The sequence below is a fragment of the Opisthocomus hoazin genome, chromosome 4 (assembly GCF_030867145.1).
Source record: "Opisthocomus hoazin isolate bOpiHoa1 chromosome 4, bOpiHoa1.hap1, whole genome shotgun sequence".
Taxonomy (NCBI): Eukaryota; Metazoa; Chordata; class Aves; order Opisthocomiformes; family Opisthocomidae; genus Opisthocomus; species Opisthocomus hoazin.
Window position 1 is genome coordinate 45,115,358 of NC_134417.1, and position 24,266 is coordinate 45,139,623.

The 24,266-nt window shown below is 45.9% G+C and overlaps 1 protein-coding gene across 3 annotated transcripts in view; it reads right to left on the reverse strand.

The window, feature by feature from the left end:
• Positions 1 to 17,604, reverse strand: part of CDCP1 (CUB domain containing protein 1) — a 43,060-nt gene extending 25,456 nt beyond the window's left edge. For all 3 annotated transcript variants that reach the window (XR_012763726.1, XM_075418841.1, XM_075418840.1), the window contains exons 1-4: positions 17,492 to 17,604; positions 3,440 to 3,643; positions 1,724 to 2,080; positions 21 to 389 (exon numbers count right to left, since the gene is read on the reverse strand). Coding sequence is in view for 2 of the 3 variants with exons in the window: in XM_075418841.1 (XP_075274956.1) it covers positions 21 to 389; positions 1,724 to 2,080; positions 3,440 to 3,643; positions 17,492 to 17,567 (1,006 nt within the window). In the remaining variant the exon portion in view is untranslated. The remainder of the gene's footprint in view (positions 1 to 20; positions 390 to 1,723; positions 2,081 to 3,439; positions 3,644 to 17,491) is intronic.
• Positions 17,605 to 24,266: the final 6,662 nt, after the last annotated feature.

Here is a 24,266-nt window from a genome sequence, read left to right on the forward strand (position 1 = left end):
AGGGGCGGGCAGGTACTTACTCTCATCGACCTGCGGGTGCTGAACGACGACTTGGAAGAGCAGGCGGAGGATGCCCGGGTTCTGGGCATCCTGATCGCAGCCCTGCAGGGACAGGTTGAAACTGCCAGCGATATTGGCAGGCTGGCTGTCGCTCAGCTTGAACACCTCTGGGTTGCTGAAGGAGCCCGGGAGGTAGTACTCCACCCTCTCCTCTTTTCTTTCACAGTTGGAGAGGCTGTAGTTGTGGAAAAACACGCTTGCTCTCATGTTGGAAGGAACCACAAACTGCCATGTCATGAGTTCGTCTTCTGGAAAGCCCAGCGGGTAGTTTGGGGACATCAGGGTGATTGAAGACTCCCCCTTCAAAATGGATTCAATAATGCATAATCCTAAACAGGGGGGGAAAAAAACATACAAAACAAGCTGTAATTAATGAAAACGCACTAGCGTATCTAGCACCCCAGCAGCAGAGTACTTTTACTTTGACAGTGAGACCATCCACTTCAGCTACAGGTTAGGTTATTACAAAACCTCTGGACTAAAACATATACTCAAGATGACTCTTTTGTCTTCAATTACAGAAAAGGGACGTGCTAATGCTGCATTTTCAGTTTAGTGGGTTCACATTTCAAGCACGTGGACAGACAAGCCTTTGTTTTTTGGAGAAGAAAGATCCTAGTTCCTAATTCTGCTTCTGGCTTTGCAAGAGCAAATACACAACCTGACAACTGCTTCTGCTTCACTGGGCTTCGGGAAACAAAAGAGATGAGCTTTTATAGCAGCAAAGAGCTCTTCGTCCAAAAACCTCCCAGTTTTGATAAGAGCATGCCAGCAAAGAGCCTCAAATATGCACGATAAAACACAAATGTGAACCACGGAGGCTGCATAAGGCACTTTATGCTTGGATAACACTTGGCAGCATGAAGTTGGGTACACAGAGATTACGGTCCCGCTCTATGACTCCAGCGATTATCTGCAGCTGCAAGGAGCGCCAGGAGTTACAAACTCTTGTTCTAGAAGCTCAAACCTGAACCAGGTTCCCTTTATAACCGATAGCAACAACTGCACAATTCAAGTACAGAACACAAACATCTCCCAAAGAGAGTTTGTCATCAGATCACAAAGCAATCCACTGATTGCTATATAATACTGCACGTGTTTTTAAGGAGATTATTACACAACGTTTTATGTTACTGTGCAGGTTGAAACAGATAGCTGCATTTAATCAGCCTCATGTGCCTTCCAGGCACCGCTTCCCCTTTTCCCACCTTTTTCTCCTGAAGACAGGCATTGGTTTGAGGCTCCAGAAGTTAAGAAAGCTTGATTTAAAAATAAACAAACCCAACTCCACGCTGCAACAAGCAAACAGCTCTCTTGGCTCATTCTAATTCTGCTATCTCGCCTCACCTAGCTGAAAACACAAAACTAACAGAGCAGGTATGTTTAAGTTTTAGGAAATTTAAAGAGATTGAAAATGAGTAATGTGCACAAAAAGCTGCAACATAACAGTTTTCATAATTATTAACCAATCAAACTATTTTGACCCCAGAAGAGCACCAGCTACCAAATTAAAAACCATGCAACAGCTTTTAGAAAAGATGAAATGGAAGGGAGTTTGGGATAGCAGCACCAAAACTCAGTTACCTGAGAAGAAAGGTTTAAGTAATTCTGCTGCAATCTGCACAAGGCAACTACAGGTGGGGAAATGCTACTCCATACTTACGTTTTATGGAAGCCCTGTTAGCTATGTTGAAGCCCGAGGTCATGAGAGGTGAGTCCCATGGGAGGCGCAGAGACATGACGACTCCTCCCAGCAGCTTGACGCGAGACACCGAGCCATTCCTGCAGAAGGTGCCAATGTTGACCTTGGCCTTATCGATACAGCTGTTGATGTTGTAGCTAACAAAATCTGGGCATGTCTCTCCTGGTTCAATCTGTCTTAGCCACGGGGTAGAAAATCTCAGTTCAAGTCCAGCCTTTGTACTCGCCTTCACATCCCAGATGAATGTCCTGTTAAGGCGAGGTAGCCCCGGTGGGTAAAGATGAACATCTCCAAAAGGACACGGGCCTGACACACAGTCTAAATGCAGAGAGAGAACAGCCATGATACACTCTGGAAAGCACTCAAGTAAACGAGGAATTTGACACTTCCCCCTTCATTGCTATTTTCACTATTTTGAGGTTGCACTTAACTTCTCTTCTACGTGCATTAAAAGACACTCCTGTAACATGGTCACATGCTGTCTCTAATCAGGACTTCTAGCCCATAGAGCAGACAGGATAAACCTGCTTTAGTCAGGCTGACTAATAGATGGGATTCATTGTCTCTAGTATTCCCGCCCTGTTTGCCGAAGAATTTAGAAGGTATTTAGTGAATAGGGTAGAGTGCTGAATGGGCAAAAGGGAGAAACACAATGTCAGAACAGCTGGAAATCATGGATCTAGAGAACTGATTTTATCCCATCTCGCTCTGAGAATTCCTGGCAAATCATTCATCTTTAAGCTTTCCACTGCTTGCCATGAACTGTATCTTTGTTTCCTTGATGCCCTGATGAACAATCTGAGCCCCAGATTCTGCAGAAGTGACGAATAACAGCAACTGCCACTGTGGAATTCTGGGGAGAATTTGGAAAACTTTTCTTTGAAAAATCCAAGTTATTGGTATTTCAAGCTGGACACTAAAAATAAGCACACTTTAATCTATGTCTAGGCTCCAACTTAAGAAATATCACAGGTGCATCTTACAAATCTATCATGAAATGCTGTGAACATTATTATTTGCATGAATCATATGAATAAAACTCCAAAATGTGAAGAAAACTATCCTTGAACACCACCCCAAAAAGAACGAAGATACTACCAAAGACTGAATGCCCAATGAAGTTTGGGATCTCGTTGAGAAGTAGCATGTGTTCATGCCATTGAAGAGTACATTAACATACATAGAGCAGAGATAACATTCAAAGAAAACGAGGCTTTAGTTACATTCAAATTTTCAGTTTCTTGACTTCAATAACACTCGTTAAACATGAGGAGACACATGCATGTCTTTAATGTTTCTGTTCACCTTATAGACACAATCAAGCTGTTCAACAAATAATGTTAGTAATATATCATTATCAGTGCTCAGCAGCTTTTGACAGAAAAAAAAGATTCTTTGACGGAAGAAGGGAAGGCAGCAAGGAATTGATGTAACATACATTTAACATCATTTAACTGTTTCCAAAACAGCCAAGTTAACATCAGTTCTGCCATCCATAATACAGATTTCTTTAACTTGCATAGTTTCAGTAATTCAAGGTTATTTATCACTGTTCAAAGATGTCTTCTTACCCAAGGTTATAGGGTATACCTTAATACAGTACCAGGAAAAAAAAAGTATGTGGTTTTACTGAAGAAAAATTACAGTTGGGGGAAAAATTAAAGACCTGTATCTTACCGATATTTTTCTGAATTTCCATGATGAAATACTTCTCTGGAGTACTACAAGTGAAGGTAAAAGTCACATTCTCCCCAGACTTTATCTTGAGTTCAGACCCGCTGACACTTTTAACACGGATTTGACAGCGTGGTGAAACATTGGGTCTCCGTTTAATCGTAACTGTGATGTTGTCCACTGTACGAAGAGAGATCGTAAAGGAAGCTAACAAAGAAAAAAAAAAAAAGAGGCATTTTGTTACTAGCACGTATGAGTATCACCAGCCTCTCCACACAGACCCACAGATGCCACATTGTCAAAAGCAATATTCGCATCCACATTCTCAAAAGTCTTTGGTGGTAGGCCTACAGAAAATGCCTTGGCTCTTCCAGTCCAGCACAGATGATACAAATCTGCTTGGTCAATGTGCCCAGAGAGAGGTATACATAGAATTTGTGTAGGACCAGTTCTGCTCCAGTTTACCTTCACCAGGGTTATTTACTTCACATTTAAAGAGTAGCTCATCTATTCCTTTCAAATTTCTGTCAAGCCATTTTGGTTTTTGGTCTGTTATGCCCAGCATACATCCTGCTTCGTTTCTGAAGGCACCCATGAAATCGTGACTCAATTCAGGAAGTTATTCAGCAGCCAAACAACAAAGCAAGCACCATCAGGTGCAATCAAATGTGAGAACAGGTGAATCTCTGGGTATACCTCAACAATTATTGCTGACCAGATGAGGTATTACAGCGATACCAAAAGCACGTCCCAACAGACATTTATACACGCAGTTATGGCCCTCTCCCACCCTCCCCATCTTTTACAACTCAATCCCTGAAGGTAAAGGATGTCCATGCAAAGCCCCTCAGCAGCAGAGAAGGCATCTGTGGCCTGGGACGGACCGTGTATGCTTGGATACCTCCTCTCCTCAGCAATCTTCACAGGTTTCAATGCATCCTCAAGCACTACCAAATGCAGGAGCTGCTCTCACAAGAAATACTAGAGCCAAAGAATAAACTGTTTGTTTGTTGAATCATCTTCTTCTATTTTATGAGTAGCCATTTCTCAACAAATGGACCAAACCTGACTGTGGTCCAAAAATACACGTGCAATATAAGACACCAAGGAGCACTGACCAGACATTCAGGATGATTATAAAAGTTGTTAGCATCAGTCTGATGCTTGGCAAAGATTAAGCCCAGCCCTGGCTGAAGCGAGTCAAGTTTGCATTGAAGTCAACAGTATCCCAGTCCCAGGTGAAAATCTGAGGACGAGTCAGTTTGTAAGTCTTCTGCTACTTGTCTTCACTACTCTTCCTTCCTTACTTCAGTGTATGGAAGATACAATCACAGTGTCTACAACACTTGTGCTTGTAGTGTTTATGAGAAAAAAAGATTACGTGTATGAAAAAAATAAGACATCTAGGGAGATCACTTCTAGGGAAGTTATCGTGCCCCTGTACTCGGCACTGGTGCGGCCACACCTCGAGCACTGTGTTCAGTTTTGGGCCCCTCACTACAAGAAAGACGTTGATGTGCTGGAGCATGTCCAAAGAGCAATGAGGCTGGTGAGGGGTCTAGAGCACAAGTCTTATGAGGAAACTGGGGTTGTTTAGTCTGGAGAGAAGGAGGCTGAGGGGAGACCTTCTCGCTCTCTACAACTACCTGAAAGGAGGTTGGAGCAAGGTGGCTGTCAGTCTCCCAGATAACAAGTGATAGGACAAGAGAAGATGAACTCAAGTTGCATCAGGGAGGTTTAGATTGGATTTTAGGAAAAATTTCTTTACTGAAAGAGTGGTCAGGCATTGGAACAGGCTGCCCAGGGGAGTGGTGAAGTCACCATCCCTGGAGGTGCTCAAAAAAAGTGTAGATATGGCACTTCAGGACATGGTTTAGCAGGCATGGTGGTGATACGTTGACGGTTGGACTTGATGATCTTAGAGCTCTTTTCCAACCAGAATGATTCTATGATTCTAAATCAGGTACCCCAAGTTCTGTCCAAAAAGGTCTTTCCTTGAGTGGTACATCACTCAGGGCTGCATGACAAAGCTCTGTCCATATGCCAGGTTGGGAATCCTCTTGCTCGTTAACCCAAAGAGAGATTTACCCTGGCAAACTCAGCAGCACAGCACCCCGGGAAAGCCCCTGCAGCCATTCCCATTGCCATGCAGCACACCAGGAAGGCACGGGAGAACAGCTGGCTCAGAAAGGCACATCTGCAGGGAGCCCCAGGCTCTGCCTGACTGCTCACCATCCTTTGAGCACCTAAACATACCGTCTGGTCCGTGCCAGCTGCTATTACTGCAGCGGTGGCAAGAACCCTGGCCAAAGCCCACACACCCAAGGGCTCACCTGGTGAGGGCCATGGGGAGCAGGGCTGAGCACTCCTTGGGAACTCCTGATCGGCAGAGCTCTCTCATGGCAGATGAGCACACCAGAGACCCTCAACCAGCCTACCCACCCAACTCAAAGTTTTAGCCATCACAGCCACAGAGAGAAGCATACCACATTAGTGACTCAGTTTCCCACAAAAAACGCCTGTTCTATTTTTAAACCTCCCTTTTAAAATCTTCTGATTTTTACAGCAGTCTCACGGTTTTGCAAGGCCTGACTTTCGTTGTAAAGTTTTGCAAAAGCCCTGGGGATTGAGGAGTCAGCATGGACTATTGTCCCTCCCTCCCACTAGGAATATCGCAGCTCTAGGTTTGCAAACACCAGGCATCAAAAAAAATCTCACTGCTAGGGGGACTAGGGCAGAAAAGAGTACCTGAAGAGATACCCTATCGTGATTTCATTTGAGTTTTGTTGGTCTTGAGCCTTTTTCCAGCCTTTCTGGCTTTTCTACACAACCTTGGAGTCAAAAGACTTAGTAGCAAGCCCTTAAAACTGCCTTACCTATTTGCGCCTAGGATCAAAGGCTTTAATCAAAAACGCTGAACGCCACAAGGCTTGCCAAATTTCTGCACATACTTGTAATGATGAGTTTACCAACCCTCTAATACCATTAGTGAGACCCTGGCCACTGAGTAAGCTCCCTACAGCCTTTAAATGATGGGACAGTCCTCTGACCCAAAAGCCTACACTGAACTTCCTTGCCTCTTCCAATGGCTGGCACTACTCATTGCCTGCATTTCTCCCTTAGAAATGCTTTCACAGAGGTTTTAAATCTGGGTTTTCCCGAGTTAAAAAACCAAAAAGACAACCATACAGGCTAGGAACTGCCTTGTGTAATAACCTTCCAAGCACACAAGGGCACAAGGGACAATCGCAGGGGCAATGTACACAGGGTGGGGAAAAGAAAAGAGTAAGCCAAAGCCAGCAACCAGGGCTGTTCTTCCTTGTTCTTCGTAAGGAAGTAGTTTTCAGAAGCGAAAGTGAAACAACTGCTTCCAGTCTAGCCCAGAATTCTGTTTTCCATACCACTGGATGCTTTCTGGGGTTCTTTCGGGGTTTTTATCGCACAGAAAAATAAAATGGTTTGGGTTGGAAGGGACCTTACAGATCACCTGGTTCCACGCCCCCTGCCATGGGCAGGGACACCTTCCACCAGACCAGGGTGCTCCAAGCCCCGTCCAGCCTGGCCTTGAACACTGCCAGGGAGGGGGCATCCACAGCTCCTCTAGGCAACCTGTTCCAGTGCCTCACCACCCTCATAGTAAAGAGTTTCTTCCTTATATCTAATCCAAATCTACCCTCTTTCAGCTTAAAGCCATTACCCCTTGTCCTATCACCACGTGCTCTTGTAAAAAGGCCTTCTCCAGCTTTCTTGCAGGCCCCTTCGGGTACTGGAAGGCTGCTCTAAGGTCTTCCCGAGAGACCTTATCATGCTTTGTGCACAGAATACTCTTTGACCATGACAGGTCATAATTTTTATGATGTTTATGTCATCCAGATATGAAGTGTTAATAGCATAATACCAGTAATTAATGACTATGGACAAAAGAGACTCCTTTCTTGCATACAGTACTTGTCACACTCGTCTACAGTTTATACGTATTACTGAAAAGTCGGTTCCTCACTTTCTGGTCAAACAGTTATCACTGTTCCTCTTCCCATCCCTGGGACAGCACAGCCACATGGCCAACCTGGAGGTACAGAGAAATGCAGCAGGGTCACTAACAGCCAGCACTTCTGCAACAAATGCTTGCACGTGGCTCTAAGACCATTTTCAGCCACGAGGATTAAGTTTAAGCATAACCTTAAGCACACGACTAACTTTAAAACAAATCAAATACATCCCTGAGCTGAAACCAAGGAACAGAAATTTCTAACATTTTGGATGGTGTTTGAAATAAGCAAAGCCTTCCTACAAGGGTCAAAACAAAGCATTGTCTTTCCCATCCCTAAGAAGACCTGACTTCTGCTGCCTGGGTTTTTGCCCCCCACCACTTCTCCAGACTTCATGACCATGTAGTCATTAATTTGATCTCCCTGAAACAAGATCAAATCCTTGTCAGCTCAGTATTGCTTTCCAGCACGGATGTAGCCCATGCCTCATCTTTCCAAAACAGGATCTACCCAAAATCGCCAAAGTGCTGCAACAATCAATATATCAGCATGACAGAGGGCCAAAAGAACGCAGATCTGTACCAATTTAGGCTCAGAAAAGCTGCTAGAAGCCCACACAGGGACAGACACCAAACTAGATTACTGCATAAACAAACAGCTTGCTAAGATGAAACTCTGCAGATAATAATTTTGGCCAAGAAGTAAGAGCACAGTGCTGTAATGCCAACAGCAGCCAGCTGCTAGAGATGTGCTGAGCTACATTAGACTATCAAATCCAATTTTCATAGGAAAAAATAGAAAAAAAGAATCATGCAGAAGGTATATCCAGTGATCCCAAAGTCACTAAAAATAAACTACTAAGTGGCTAAAACTCCCAAACTATAGCCACACACACAGAGCGCAACAGAGAGACTACTGGAAAACCACCTTTATTGCAGAGCTTTTATAAACATGCTTGAGTCTCTGACTCACGCTGAGCTGTCATCGTCTACGATTCCCATTGCATGCCTTTTTATTAGGATTGCCAGTAACTGTACATGTTTCTTGTAAAGGAGGAATTTCCACACCCCATTAATGCTGCACAGGGATGACACACAGGATATCCAAACCAACAAGAAGCAGCATTGCCAGGCTGGATCTAGTCTCTGTCTACACAACAATGAAATCGTTCGGCTAGAAGATGGCAGAGGTGAAGCCTCTAGCCCTTGGCCGGTTCACAGGCTGACGTAGACATCTGATCTCACCCTAAATTTTTTTCCTCTAAGCAATTACAGTTCTGCAGCCTCCCTTGGCTATTTCTTCAACTACCCTAATCTCAGTCTGCATCTCCCCTGTTGCAACTGGATTCTACTACTGCTCATCCTCATTTAAGACTGCGCCTTCATGACAGTTGTCTCAACACAGCATCCCTTTATCACTCAGTAATGCTCCCCTCCGCGCAAACACACCTCAGCTAGCTTTTTTCTAAACAGTATGATTTTCCCAAGCCTTTCATCAATTTTATTGCTCAGAGCTCTCCAACTTAAGTTAGAAACAAACTGCAGAGTATACAACAAGTTGGATTACCCTACAGACTTCAGCCTGAATTTATCCACTGTGGTTGCACCTGACACTAATCTCCTAGTATTTTTTAATATGTATATATAAACATCAAAAGGACTTTTTTCCTGTACAAGAGGGGAGTGCAGCGTAGAAGACCGTTGGAGAGCACCAGAGACAGTGGCACTCTCAGACAGTGTGCTTATGTACGTACAAGGAAAGGACTTGGCAGAACAGAGATTTTTATGGCTACGTACAGTGCCTTGCTAAACAAAGCAGGAGTTAGAACAGTGTCCACCTAGTTTTGGCTAGAGGACTGCATTTTATTGCAGCAATTTATCCATAAGTATCTAAGGATTATTTTGTGTGACTTCACCGGATGAATCAAAACAACCAAAAAAAATCCAGACAGACCAAGAAACCCCAAGAAACCCAAGCTGACAAGAGTCACCAACAGAAAAAGCCCAGATGTTAATTTACCTCAAAATAACATACAAAAACTGTTGGTTTGCTCGTTCCGCTTAAGTCGTGGGCTTGTTCCACTACAGCCATTTTTAACAAAAACCACTTGGATGGGGCTGACTCAGACACCATTCACGAGCCGGCGGCAGCTGAGGAGCCAGGCTGCTGCAGAAGACGAGTAGCAGCAACGCTCGCTCCGGATATGAAGTACCTGGATCCAAACCCCTGTCCTGCCTGAGGGGGATCTGAACCCACACAACCAACTCACCTCTCCAGAGAACAGCCTCATCCACCGCAGCGCTCCGTGCCACCACCTCGGGACAGGGATAGTACCACAGCCCTGCTTGCCTCTGCAGCTCACAGGCTCTCCTGGAGAGCTTGCTGCCTCTCCCGAGCCTCTGCAGTGATGCTGGCCCATAGGCATGCCTGTAGCCTGCTGAGGTTGTTCCACCACACATAATCTACTGCAAGGGTCACAGCAAGATGGTGGAAAGCAAAGAGTATGACTCAATAACGCAGTGACCCCCACCACAAGCTGAACAATTTCAGTTTCAAGCTCTGTGAACTCCTGTTGCTGATCTAATGGACAGCCTCTGCGCAGGAGGCAGCAGCATCAGCAGGACAAACCAAAATCAGAGCAACCCATCCAAAGCACCCTTCACCTAGCAAGGGCACCTCAAGGTTGTCTCCTGCATGATGGGGACTCCAGGCTCCAGCTCCCACATCCCAGGCAAACACCCCAATGCCTCAGCTAAGAGATGCACGAACGCTACACCTGATCATCCATTTCCCCATCACCTCCAACACAATTCGTTGCACAGTTGACTCAAATTTGCCAACAACAGGTCAAAGAATATTTCAAAGAGTAAACGTCTGCCTGCTCTGCTGACTCTCACGTTTTGTACCTCCCTTCTTGACTCTGCCAATTTGAGTCCAACTCTCCAGTTTAACTACAGCACCCAATTGACCAAGCATCACCCACTCCTCCAATTCCACCTGCAGTGCCCATACAGGTAATTGCCTTCACATTCTTCAGGCCCTTAGCAAAGTTAGTCAGGGGCCCACACACTGCTTATACTCTTCTTACCTACTAAATAGTGCTGTGAGCAGCAAACAGAGATCACGAGCACAATGACAGATTACAGCCAACCCTGTTTGCTGCAAGCTGCTGAAATCTTGTTGGACTTTATAAAGCAAATAGGTTTTCTGTTTACATTTTAAATGTAAACTAACTGCTCTTCACATTGCTCAATGATCTCCTTATGTTTGGACCTGTCTTCCAATACAACGCTTGCTTGGGATACAAGGTCCATATTTTGTGGAAGGACTGTTTTCAGAGAATTACTCGAAAATTAAAGCTTAAAATCAGCACAGCTTGTAAGCACTTACAGATAGATGATGCCAATGACTATTATGCCACGGTAACCACAAACCTCTCAGGAGAGGGCATCTGGGGGAGAATACCCACTCCTCAGCCACCACAGTACAGTTCCCTAATCTTCACTGATGGTTTGAACCGATAGCCGGGATGTGAAGCAGGCAAGATGTCACACATATGGCCTCAAGTTGCATCAGGGGAGGTTTAGATTGGATATTAGGAAAAATTTCTTCACTGAAAGAGCAGTCAGGCATTGGAACAGGCTGCCCAGGAAAGCGGTGGAGTCACCATCCCTGGAGGTGTTCAAAAAACGTGTAGATATTGCACTTCGGTACGTGGTTTAGCAGGCATGGTGGTGTTGCGTTGACAGTTGGACTTGATTATCTTAGAGGTGTTTTCCAACCTTAATGATTCTATGATCCTGTTCTCCTCATCATCAGGGAGGAAGGGTGGATGCCTCTGGGGTAGTGATGTTACAAGACTTCCCAGCACAATCCAGCAGAGAAGGTCTGTCAGTACACCAGGCCAATGAGGCTGTGCACTGAAAAGTTGTCAATTCATTAATTTGTAACGGCTAACAGCAATGAAGTACCTTCAGATTTAAAATAACTTTTAAAAAACCCAAGTAATTATAAATGTCAGTACTTCTACCCTTTTCTACAGAACCTTTTTGGAAGACAGTTAAGACACTCCTATAACCTGCGTAAAAGATATTTTTAAAAGAAGCTTTTTTCACCAAAAGTGGGAAGAAAAGACACTTGGGGATTTGGCAAGCTTAGTTGTAATTACAGAAAGGAGAATGTTGACTCTGAGCTGCATTTTCTTAGTTATTATTTTACAGATATGAAGTTTTGTTGCTTCTGCAGAAGTGAGACGCAGAGCTCAGTGAATGCTGTCTGCAAGCTGACTGCCAACTCGCACACAACATACAAAATGTACAGTGTGATACATGGGTCTGCACGACTTGACGGCAAAATGTCGCACTGGCATGAGGAATGCTAAGACACCACACAAGTAGCTGCAGCAGCCTTCCTTGTTCAAAGCGGTGTTTGCCTGCCCAGCTTATCCCTACCTGGATGTAAGCCAGGGAGAGGACAGCATCTTGGAGCATGTCTGAGCAGCTTTTCCATGCTGGCTCTGGTTAACAAAGGTGGAAAAGCGCATTTCACAATCAGGGGTCCCTCCCATGCCAAACATCCTGCAGACAGCTCGCTCTCTTCTGACGAACTTCAGATCATCCCTTTTCACCCCTCAGTTTGCTCTCTCCATATGCTAATTGCTCAGCTCCACCCACAGACCCAGAAAAGCCAACTCCATAACGTCAGCGTGATCATACCTGTCAAAATAAGAGTTTGCTCTGACAGTTGAGTAACCATGCTCACTTTGTTCCCCATGAAATCAAAAGGCACAGCCTGAAGCAGGCTGTCCCGTGGCACACTTGAGGATGGTTGTTAAAGGATGTCCAATGGAACAGGCAAAGGTGAGACTTCTCTCCCGTTATAGGAAATAGGAAAGAAAAAAAATAAATTCTGTTTTCCCACCATACTGCCCATGCAGCCGGGGCACTCAGACGCAGAGTAGACCTTACTAATATGCGTGAAATGCACGTCTACCAGACATTATGGAACAATTCTTCAGTTGGGTCTTTCTGAAGGTCTTCCAGGAGGTCCCATCAATACTATCTACACTGGGCAGGTTCAGCTACAGGCAGCAAACCCTTGCCTCTGTCACCAGCTAATAACAGAAACACCGGATTTTGCTTTGATGTAACAGCCAGCAGTCAACAGTTTACTATGAACAACAGAACCCACGTCTTTTCCTTCACACCCTAGTGGCACAAGCAGATGTTGAGCAAGAGGAATTGGCAAGGTCACACCTCCATCAAATTAGAGATTTTTTCAAGTTCATTCAGCTCTATCAGTTGAACCCTACTATGAGGCCACCAAAAGCCACCAGGTGCTCTAAACAAACTGGTTAATGGTTTGGCTCCAACAAATCAACCTGTGCTGCAGCGGCAGGATATCTGCTCCAGAGCTGATGTTTGACAGGGGTACCTGTGCAGCACCAGTGAGACAGCTAATGGCCCAGAAACTGCTGGAAGTGCTTTGTTCAGGTAATGTCTTTAGTCTTTCCCCCAGTTGTGCAAAGGTTTATGAATTATAAAAATGATTAAAGATGTAGAATTGCAAAAAGATCTTAACAGAAATTTAAGAAAAGAAAGGGCAGAGGATACAGGGTTACCCAAAAAGAGCCTAGTTAGATCAAATTGGTATCCAAGGCCTATTTGTCCCACATCCTCCAGCCTAACAGGCTTTGCTGCAGCTGAGCCTTTCTAGGAGCTCTTGCGTGGAGACCAAGGCCAGAAAGCATCCAAAGAAAGAGCTCAAAGGAGCACCCAGAAGAAAAACTTTTTTTTTTCCAGTGGCTTTCCTCCTACTTTCTTTTCTATTCCAATATTATATAGAGATAAGATTAACTCATTTAAGTAACGCATTTGAAGACAACTGACCCAAAGGATACGTGATATCAGGTAGGGGAAAAGTTCTTCTCTTATTTCATAAAGCAAGCCCAAATTTCTGTCTAGAAACCCCTGTAGCAAGACAATGCATGCAAGTCAGAACAAAAGTGAGGAGGGCAATCTTCTAGCTAAAGAATAATTTCCTCCATGACACAGGTCCATGGTGGTACTCTGGACATGAACTTCAGCAGCGTCCAAGCCTTCTACCCCATTTCTCCCCTGGCCAGACCTTTGAGCCCATGTCTTGAGCCAATGCCAAAAAATAATCCTTCTCAGCCTGCTCCCCCTTAATTAGTATCTAGCTGATGAGCCACTGCAGCTCATTAAATGACAATCCCAGGCACAAAAGATGCACCAGCCACCTTAGGAGCCAGGATCAGGAGCTGGCCCACCACGTCAGAGAAGAACTCTCCTGGGCCACTCTTTAGCCAAATGGCTGCTACTTGTTGGTGTTTTCAGTTTTGTGGACAAGTAACCTACGACCAAGAGTATGGCTGTTGGAGAAACTTCATTCACACAAGACTCCAAAGACCATGACCTAACTGAGGATCTCCGGTGGCGGCACTCAAACTGGTGGTCTTTTGTGCTGCTGTGGACAAGAAGTTCAACTCAGTGTATAAATGCTCAAATATTTTCATGTTCCCACCACCTCACATTCCCAGTTGGGCCTTCACATTACCTCTACATCCTTTCAGACTTAAAATTTTAAGACAAAAAAAATGAAAAAACACACAGAGACAAGGCTCATCTGTTAAAAACAAACATCTCAAACCTGCAAAAATCTGGAATTAAGAAAAAAAATTAAGTGTATTTTCTGGTGGAAAATTTAACGTATTAGCACCAGAACTGCAACACACAATAAATAATTTACTATACACACGTTATTTTCTAGAGTGTAAAAACTAAGCACTCCAGAATGATAATGACATGAGGCAAACAAACAAACAAAAAGGTCCAACCAAATACTCATGCACATTATTTGCAGTCTTAAAAGGAGAGGTCTCGATCGAGTAAGCGAACAGCAATTCAGGATGGAAACGATCCAGCTTCCAGCAACTTTCAGAGGAGCACAAACAATTTATATTCTGCCAGAACAGCAGAAGGACCCTGCTAACAGCTTGGGGATATTTTATTTTATTAGAAGAAGTAGCTTTACATGTTAAGACTGATGCATGACTCAGATCAGTCAGTTGCCAAGAGTAAGTTAACACAAGGATAGAGCAAGAAACAACACGGCATTATCTGCAAATTCACTTCTAACAGTGACATTTTAAACCCAATCCCCAAATTACATATGCAGATTTTATTACATAAGGATACTTAAATCTGAAATATTTGTTTGTTTCACAGACATCATACAAGTCTGATTAATTTCATTATTAGTGCTTCAAAGAAACATGTCTTTAGTTGGAAAACACATTTTCAAAGATCAGATATGCAATACTGCTACCGCACCAAATACTTCTTCCTGTAGTTTTCCACCTATAAGTTAACCAGTGTTTCATACGGTAATTTACGTTATGCATAAAGTTGCATCTGAAGCAAACCCACAAGCTCCTCTGAAGACAACACGACCAGCCATGCTTGACCTACCCGTTCCTACAGGACAGTAAGGACAACACCATAATACTGTACCTCCTGGGAAAGGGTGGAGGGAAAAGGCGAGAGAAGAAAGGCCTTCATCCAGGATGCCTGATGAAACTTTAGAGATAGGCACACCAAGATTTGTAGCCATCCCACCAGAGTATCACCAGTCCCCGAGGGTAGGCACACATGCCTCATACCCACCTCGTGCGTGGTTCTGCACCCCCAGCCTAAACCTGGCCTTGCTGAACAGGAGATGGCTGCAACTTGCAGCCAAAACGCAGCAACAGCAGAGCCAGTACCACTGTCAGCACCAGGGCAAAGGGAACTTCTTAAAAATTACAAACTACTTGTGGGTGTGGGGGGAAAAAAATCTTAGCCTGAGCTATTTTGGGTTTTCAGGACAAACCTTTGCTCAGGGAGAAGTTCTGACTACAGTTTTGGTTGTGCAATAACAAAAGCAACTCCCGCTGGGATGAAGGACATGTCAGGCACACGAGATCTGCCAAGAACCCTGGAAAGGCACCGTTCTCCTCTCTGGTCCCGCTCAAACCATCACAACCTCCAGACTGCCAACTCATGCCACTAATGCAGACGAGACTGAGCCACCTTCTCTTGGGGCGGGGGGGGCCTGGGGGTCCACAAAGAGGAGGAAGGCACAGAGTTCGAGAGCTTGACAGGATGACAGAGGACCTGGCTCGCAGGAGCAGTGGTGCTTGTGCAGCAGAGGGACAAGTGGGCAGAAGCATGCAGCTGGAAAGGAAGGGACCAAAGGAGGTAGGAAGAGGGACCGCCATCAGTGGCGGCAAAACCACCGGGTCTACCAATGGTGTTTTGTGCAACTTCACATTTACTAACTTTGCTTTACAGAGCAACATCCGTTTGCCTTAGGGCAAGGTCAGTGGTTGGGAAGATCTCTCTCCCTGGTTCCTCTAGACCAAGCTAAGAACGCCCCAGACCACACAGACATCTTGTTTGTAGGGAAGGTTTGCACAGTGAGGACAGACTACACATTCTTCGTCACACTTGCCATCTTCCTTCCACTTGCTGCACTTTCCCATCTGACTTCGTTCTGCCACCTTCCCAACAAGAGCTATTACAATCACACGCAAAGGAGACTCGCTCGGCTCTCCAGGGACACAGCCCACACCCACCACACAGCCTGCTCACTGCTACACCCAACCAAACTAACGGTGTGAGCTCGACCTCACAGAAAGCAGGTATAAACTTTTTTTCTTTAATGCCAACGCAAATGCATAATTCATTTGGATGTTTTAAACAACAGAGAGGGAAACAAGCTAGAGCAGATGATGAAAAAAAGCAGAAGTCAAAAAGAGCAGTACTGTGCCTCAGAAGCAAGCCCATGAAGTTTAATGTGAGGCATCATAAGATGGGGGTGGTGGTGGACAGGAATGAAAGGCACAAAGGATTCCGATAACACAGTTTGACCACAAGGTGAGGAATAATGTGTGAATGTATGATGAACAGGCTGCCGCATGTACCAGTGAAGGTCTAGACCAATGTATGAAAAAAAAAATGCAATTGAGGATTTTTTCATTTGCTACGCCAACAAGACAAGACCTTTGGAAAGTCTAGCTCTTCTCCTCCTAGCACTGGCCCATCTAAGGTTCTGAAAGTTTTTTTTTCTTTTAAAACAACACACAATTGACCACAGTATAATATTCTTGCTTTCTTTTCCCTCTGAAGAGGCTCAGAGTGGCAAATAGCTGTCACCCACTCGACCCAGAAGCATCAAATGCAAATATTTTATTTAAAAGACTACACAGCTTGAAGCTTAAACCTCAGCGCTGTCCAATTTCACAGTCAACTTTTAGACAGTGTTGTTTATAATAACAATGGCCGTGAGCCACACTTCAGCATAACCAGTGCAGTTAAAGGTAATGGAAACGTTACAAAGGCATGAATTTCATATCAGACTGTTTAGGTTATTCACAGCGACTGTGAATAACTCGGTGGTTATTTTGTATAAAAGGACTCGTACTTCAAGAGTCTTTAACAGGACTAACAGCTACAGAACAGCCTGTTTAGATTTGCGGATGGGCATTTTTTTGCAATCAAGCAGCTCTGGAAATTGAGGAAAGCCCCGCAGACTGTCTCCGTGTTCATAACCGGAATTCCTTCGGGGTCACGGACAGGATTTAAGAAAGATATTCGCGGGTTATACAGATGGGATTGCACCACGCATCCAGGAATTCCAAGAGACAAAGAGCCGGCAGCGAGCAGCAGCCTCCCCTTTAGCTACCTGACCCAGGCGGGTGTACCAGCCCTCTCCTTCCCTGCCCGCACAGCGCAGCCCCCGCTCGCTGCCATCACCACCATTCCCTTCGCCCCGCAGCCGGTGTGACCGGCGGCCTGGCGGAGCGGGCGGCCCTGGAAGCCCCTGCTCCTCGCGGGTGACCCGGCCCCAGGGAAGGGGCTTGGCGGAGCTCTGACACCCCAAAGGCCCGTGTGTCGTCCCCCCCCCCCTTAAAATACCTAATACTTATTAAGAGAGCAGAGCACGCGGAGATAAACGCACAGCCGAGGGTGCCGCCGCGTCGCACCCCCCGCCGCCCCGTCCCTACCTTCCCGCTGGAGGAGCTGCGCCGAGGCGGCCAGGAGGGCGGCCAGCAGCGCGGCCAGCGCCCGGCCCGCCGCCATCTCCCCGCATAGGGCCCGGCGCCGAGGCGGGCGCGGGTCCCCTCCGGCGCCGCCGCCGCTTCCTGCTCCACCCCGCACCTGGCGGCCGCGGGGCGGGGCGGGCCAGGTGACGCCCCTCCCCTTCCTCCCGGCGCGGCGGGACGTCCCGTCCCGTCCCGTCCCTGTCCCGGCCCTGTCCCGTCCCTGTCCCGGCAGTGCGGGTCGGTTCGGTGTCCGCGGCGGAGACGCCGTCGCCGAGCGTCCCTCCTGCGGTTCCACCTTGCCCCAGCGCCTTCCCCCGCCCGCTGCTGGCATCGCCGACTCCCGCCGGGAGAGGCGGGAGTTTCCCTCGCTCCCTGCCGCCCGAGGCACCCCCGGGCAGCCGTGCCGCCCCGTCCGGGCACTTCCTGCAAGAGCGGTGGGGACAGGCTCTTGGGCAGGGCCTGCTGCCAGAGGACAAGGGGCATCGGCTTTGCACTGAGAGGGGGTCGATTCGGACTGGATACAAGCAGACATTTCTTACCCTGGGAGTGGTGAAAGGCTGCCCAGAGACTTCATACATGCCCCATCCCTGGAAACGTTCTAGGCCAGCCTGGACGGGGCTCTGAGCAACCTGGTCTGGTTGAAGATGTCCCTGCTTGCTGCAGGGGGCTTGGGCTAGGTGACCTTCATTGGTCCCTTCCAACCCAAACCACTCTTCTGAGTCTCCGTTTGGGAAATGCCACATTTCACACAGAAGCAGGTTTCTCCCAGTGAACAGCGGTTTGTGTCCCACTTGTTCAACGTTTGGGGACTTTGCAATGAAAAACTCTGAGCAGAAACCATCGCAACGTAGTCAGGAGTAGATGTTTGCCCAGTGAGTAAATACCTTACTGTAATGTCAGACAGCTCATCCCCTAGTAATTCCGTGCAGTTGCTTTGGAGCATTTCTTTCTTTGGCAGTATCTTTACAAAAACCCAGTACATTCATACTAGCCCACAACAGCGTCTGGCTATTACAGAAGTGTACACGGGAATATTCACATTCAAAGAAGGAGAAAAGTCAAAATGATGTCAGAAGTTCAGGACCTTTTACAGATTTAAGACCAAGCTTTGGAGAGGACTGGAGACCCTTTGCTCTTGTTGATTTCAGCTGGCAACGAGGATACTCGGCTCTCCTGGGAGATCTTTACACCTCTTTTATAAATAAATCTATTGCTCAGTGGTCTTCTGCATAATACGGCTTTTTACTCATTCTAATGAAGAATATGCAATTAAAAGAAAATGTGTATGGCAAAAAAAATCAGTCTTTAGGAATGGACATTTAATAAGAAAGTAATTAACTGGTCATACAACTGCAGAGAAATGGACGGGTGGGAGTTTTACAGCCATATGAGGAGGAACAGAATGATTTCTTAGGGGCTCAGATCAGTTCTGATGCCACTTCAGTAAAGTACAGAAAAAACGAATGGCTGGGGTTTTTATTTTCTCCTACTGGAGAATTAGGAAGGCTTTTGGCTAACTCACAGCGTTTACCTTATGTTAGTTGTGTCTTATCAAGTTTTCACGTCTTCATGAAGTTCAGTACTTTCCCACCGAAGGTAATTCTTATGTCAGCTATATATTACATTACAGTTCCTTTTTCCTTTTTTCCAGATCAAAACACGGAAAAAGCATGGTAGACTTCCTAAAGCAGATGTGGGTTTATGTCCATGATAATTCTTAACACCATTCTGTGGTTTGTAGTTCTGATGTAGGAGCACAGAACCAGAAATCACCCACCATCTGGCTGCTCTTATGTTCTCCTCAGTCGCCCCGCTAGTTGCCAGCATTTCCAAATGAACACATCATCATCTAATTCCCTTTGTAAGCTCTATAAACATTAGCTAGCCAGGCTAACCTCACCTCTGTGAGACAGCTAAGTTCAGTTCCCTCTGATTTGGAGATGATGGACCACGGGACAGACAGTCCATGTAACTTCTCCAGTGTGACAGGAGAGCGAGTGTTCCTCCGTAGGGAAGAGAGGGCTGTGCAGGGACAGACTGGCCAGTTATGAGAGTCACTTCCTAGTGGATTTGGACATCTACTGTTGCATAAACAGTTTAGACAGCTGGATTAAGATGCTTAAGATATTTGGCATGGGAAAGCATGCAGAAACGACCACTTCAAGTCAAAAAACATTGACTGTCTGTACACAGAACTCTACGGGGAAGAACACACCAACACAAGCGAAGGCATTTTCCACTGACTTCATTAAAGCTTGCACAGCTAACATGCTTCCTTACAGCAGTAGCAATCCTGGCTGCTGTAGTATCAGCTACAGTGAAGGAGTCAACCTCCGCCAACAGCTTTTGTCTAGACACGCCAGGATGCTATAGCGGAGTCCTGAGGGTTGGCAGGGTTAAAGTTAAAAAGCTGTTCCATGTGTCTACCCCAAAAGACCTTGACCCTCAGAATATAGTGCAAATGGAGGTGTACCACACTCTGCGATGATGCTCCAGCAGGAAAACTGGAGGAAGACTAAGAGAACCTCCTCCTTTCACATGTTTTTTTATGAAAATTTCCTTTAAAATAGCTATTGACTTTCACTTCAGTGTATTTTCATGAGAAGGTGAATACTCTTGTGATACTGTCAGTTTGTCCATGTGTCTATTTTGGCTGATGTAGCTGATGAACAATTCCCTCAGTCAGTCTTTTTATTGAAGACAAAGTATTTCTTTTTAATTGTTCCATCTTCATTTTTTTGTGCTTAAGACATTTCCAGTTTTCCTCTCTTTTTGGTTATGCTTATATACTGACAGCGCTGGGAAGAATCCTCATTTGGTCCTAATGTGGGTTAAACGTGAAAGTGTTTGTAAGCAGACCTACCACCTCACGCTGGAGGCGAGTAAGAGCAGCATATATCATTTTACATTCCTCCTCCCTGCTCTACATTAATTTCCTCAGAAAATAAAATAGTCAGCCGGGTCAGATTTGGGGGCCAGCCTTACTGGATCAGCTTAGTGTGGTATGCAAGTCTATGGACTGAAGAACCCACAGACTGAGAAATAATTGCGTCTGCAGTCAGAGTGTGCCCACATGCAATGAAAGCTTCATCAAAATCAGCTAATTGGGCTTTCACTCTCATTAGCTTAATGTGCAGTGCCCTGGTCCAGCTGAAAATGGTGTAGAAAATCAGAGGGCTTAATCTTCGTTAACATGATTTGTCGGTTTTGTAGTATTCTTCTTCCATGAGGCTTGAAGGGCTTTGTAGCAGCCATTTCACATGGGCTATGTATCGTTTGTTCAGCGGTGAGCTTTACAGACCGGCTTACCACAGTGATGTGAATACACTTCTGAGGAAGAGCTGGGATTAATCGTCTTGGAAATGTAAATTTAGCAAGGGAATCAGGGGAAGAGAGGAAAATAGGATAAAATGACAAAAAATGTATGTGCTGGTTAGTCAAAAATATTCCTCTTCTTTGTCTATGGGAATCATATCCTTTGCCTGGAAATGCCTGACAAATTACACAGAGCAAGTTACAAGAAAACACTGAAAAGCTATAAATGGAAGCACATGAATTCTAACCATGCTATTCTGTGAGGAGCAAATCTCCCAATTCAGCTTGCTTATCCCCACATTCAGTGTGTATAACATAGCTAAATAAACACATCAAAGACTGAGCCAGTGTTGTTCCTACCAATAGCTGTCAATGAGAGATTCCACTCTCTACTTTTTTCACCTAGAATGAAATCATTAAAGTAATAACCATACAAGACACATGGGCACAGACCGCCACGGTTAACCCCAGGGAAAATTCTGCTGAGAAAGCATCCAGTAACCTCACACTGAGAGAGACACGCGTAAATGTGCTCTTTGTCCTAATGAGAGAAAGTTCACTCAAGTAATTTTTAGGTTGATGGATTCTACTGTGCACTGACTCTCAACAGCAAAACAAGCTCAGCGAATCCTGAAATGACGGGGTGTGTAGTGCGGATGTCCATGAGGCAGGTGGTAGAAGAGTCAATGCAGCCTCAAAGAGAGTAATCAAGATGCAGTTCATCATGCTTGAAACGCAGCTGCTGTACGAGATAGCATTTGCTTTCGCTGTGTAAACCAAAGCAGCTTTCAGCCAGCTGTGTGACACTCATCCAGCTGCCCAAAGAGCACCAGACGAGTACCCCATGCTGGTGAGAAGTAAGGCACTCACTGAGTATTCCATCTGAATTTCCAAGTATTTAATCTCCTCTGCTATTAGAAAGATCAGATCAAACAGCTGCTTCACGACTATATACTGTGGTTATGCCTAAAGACCATACCTAACACAGACAGCTTCACCCGAGGCACTGTGCAAATGCCGAGAGCAAGCCTTGCTCCACAGAGCTTGCAAATACATAAGCAGAAGGTGGCAGAAGCCTGTAACGGGGAAGAGGACATGTTAGAGGGAGCAGAACCCAGGGCTGTTGGTGTCTGTAAGCCCTGGACTCAGCTGAGTGCAGCCACACTTTACTGGGATCTGATGAACCAGGGTAGTTACTATGTGCTGGCTCTCCAGTTCTGCTCCAGTTGAGAATAGCAATGATGCACAGCATCTGCTTCCCCATGCTGGAAGCTCAGCTCAGTGTGGTAGAAGAATGGTGAGAAGTACAGTATCGCTTGCAAGAGCACAGGAAATTCCGCATTTTTCAACTCTAGCAAATTCCAGGTGTATTTTTTTCACTATCTGAAGCTTATTACTGGAATACCGTGAATGTGCTACCTCCTGACTGAGGTAGGCATGGAAATATGTAATAGCATATTTAATTTTTAAGCTGTTTTTACTTACTGTGCTTTATGAAAGTGATCTATTTCCCTTATACAGCAGTGGCATAAAATCATAGAATCATAGAATCACAGAAAGTTTTGGGTTGGAAGGGACCCCTAGAGGTCATCTAGTCCAACCCCCCTGCAGCGAGCAGAGACACTGCTAACTAGATCAGGTTGCTCAGAGCCCTGTCCAACCTGGTCTCGAATGTTTCCAGGGATGGGGCCTCCACTGCCTCTCTGGGCAACCCGTTCCAGTGTCTCACAACCCTCATTGTAAAGAATTTCTTCCTTATATCCAGCCTAAACCTACCCTGTTTTAGTTTAAAACCATTACCCCTCGTCCTGTCACTGTTGTCTCTACTAAAAAGATTGTCCCCATCTTTCCTATAGGCTCCCTTTAAATACTGAAAGGCTGCAATCAGGTCTCCCCTCAGCCTTCTCTTCTCCAGGCTGAACAAGCCCAACTCTCTCAGCCTGTCCTCATAGGAGAGGTGCTCCAGCCCTCGGATCATTTTTGTAGCCCTCCTTTGGACCCGCTCCAACAGGTCCATGTCCTTCTTGTACTGAGGGCTCCAGAGCTGAACGCAGTACTCCAGGTGAGGTCTCACCAGAGCAGAGTAGAGGGGCAGAATCACCTCTCTCGACCTGCTGGCCACGCTTCTCTTGATGCAGCCCAGGACACGGCTCATGTCCAGCCTTTCGTCTATCAGTACCCCCAAGTCCCTCTCGGCAGGGCTGCTCTCGATCCTTTCATCCCCCAGCCTGTATTGATACCAGGGATTACCCCGACTCAGGTGTAGGACCTTGCACTTGGCCGTGTTGAACCTCATGAGGTTCACACAGGCCCACCTCTCCAGCTTGTCCAGGTCCCTCTGGATGGCATCCCGTCCTTCTGGCGTCTCAACCGTACCACTCAGCTTGGTGTCATCTGCAAACTTGCTGAGGGTACACTCGATGTCGCTGTCCATGTCATTGATAACTATATTGAACAGCACCGGTCCCAGTACGGACCCCTGAGGGACTCCACTCGTCACTGGTCTCCATCCGGACATTGAGCCGTTGACCACTACCCTTTGGCTGCGACCATCCAACCAATTCCTTATCCACCGAATGGTCCACCCATCAAATCCATAGCTCTCCAATTTAGAGAGAAGGATGTTGTGGGGGACTGTGTCAAAGGCTTTACAAAAATCCAGATAGATGACGTCCATAGGTTTTTCCTTGTCCACCCTTGTTGTTACACCATCATAGAAAGCCACTAGGTTGGTCAGGCAGGACTTGCCCTTGGTGAAGCCATGCTGGCTGTCTCGAATCACCTCCCTGGCCTCCATGTGCCTTAGCATATCTTCTAGGAGGATCTGTTCCATGATCTTGCCAGGCACAGAGGTGAGGCTGACAGGTCGGTAGTTGCCAGGGTCTTCCTTTCTATCCTTTTTGAAAAGGGGTACAATATTTCCCTTTTTCCAGTCACTGGGGACTTGCCCTGACTGCCATGACTTTTCAAATATCATGGAGAGTGGCTTGGCAACCACATCAGCCAGTTCCCTCAGGACTCTGGGATGCACCTCATCAGGTCCCATTGACTTCTGTACGTTTATGTTTCTCAGGAGGTCCCGAACCTGGTCTTCACTTACAGCTGGAGGGATTTTACCCTCCTGGTCAACTTCATGCCATCCATCGACTCGAGAGGGGTGAGGAGAGAGGTTGCCAGTGAAGACTGAGGCAAAAAAGTTGTTGAGTACCTCAGCTTTCTCCTTATCTGCTGTTGCCAGTTTGCCGGTCTCGCTCATGAGCGGGGGTACGCTTTCTTTGACCATCATCCTAGCAGACTCATTAAGACAGGGCAGGTTAATATTAAGGAAAGACTGAAGAACTTTCTTCGTTCCCTTGTCTCTGTTCAAGAGAACTGAAGTCACCGTTACCTCTGATTGAATCCTAGCAGGAATATCCAGCTA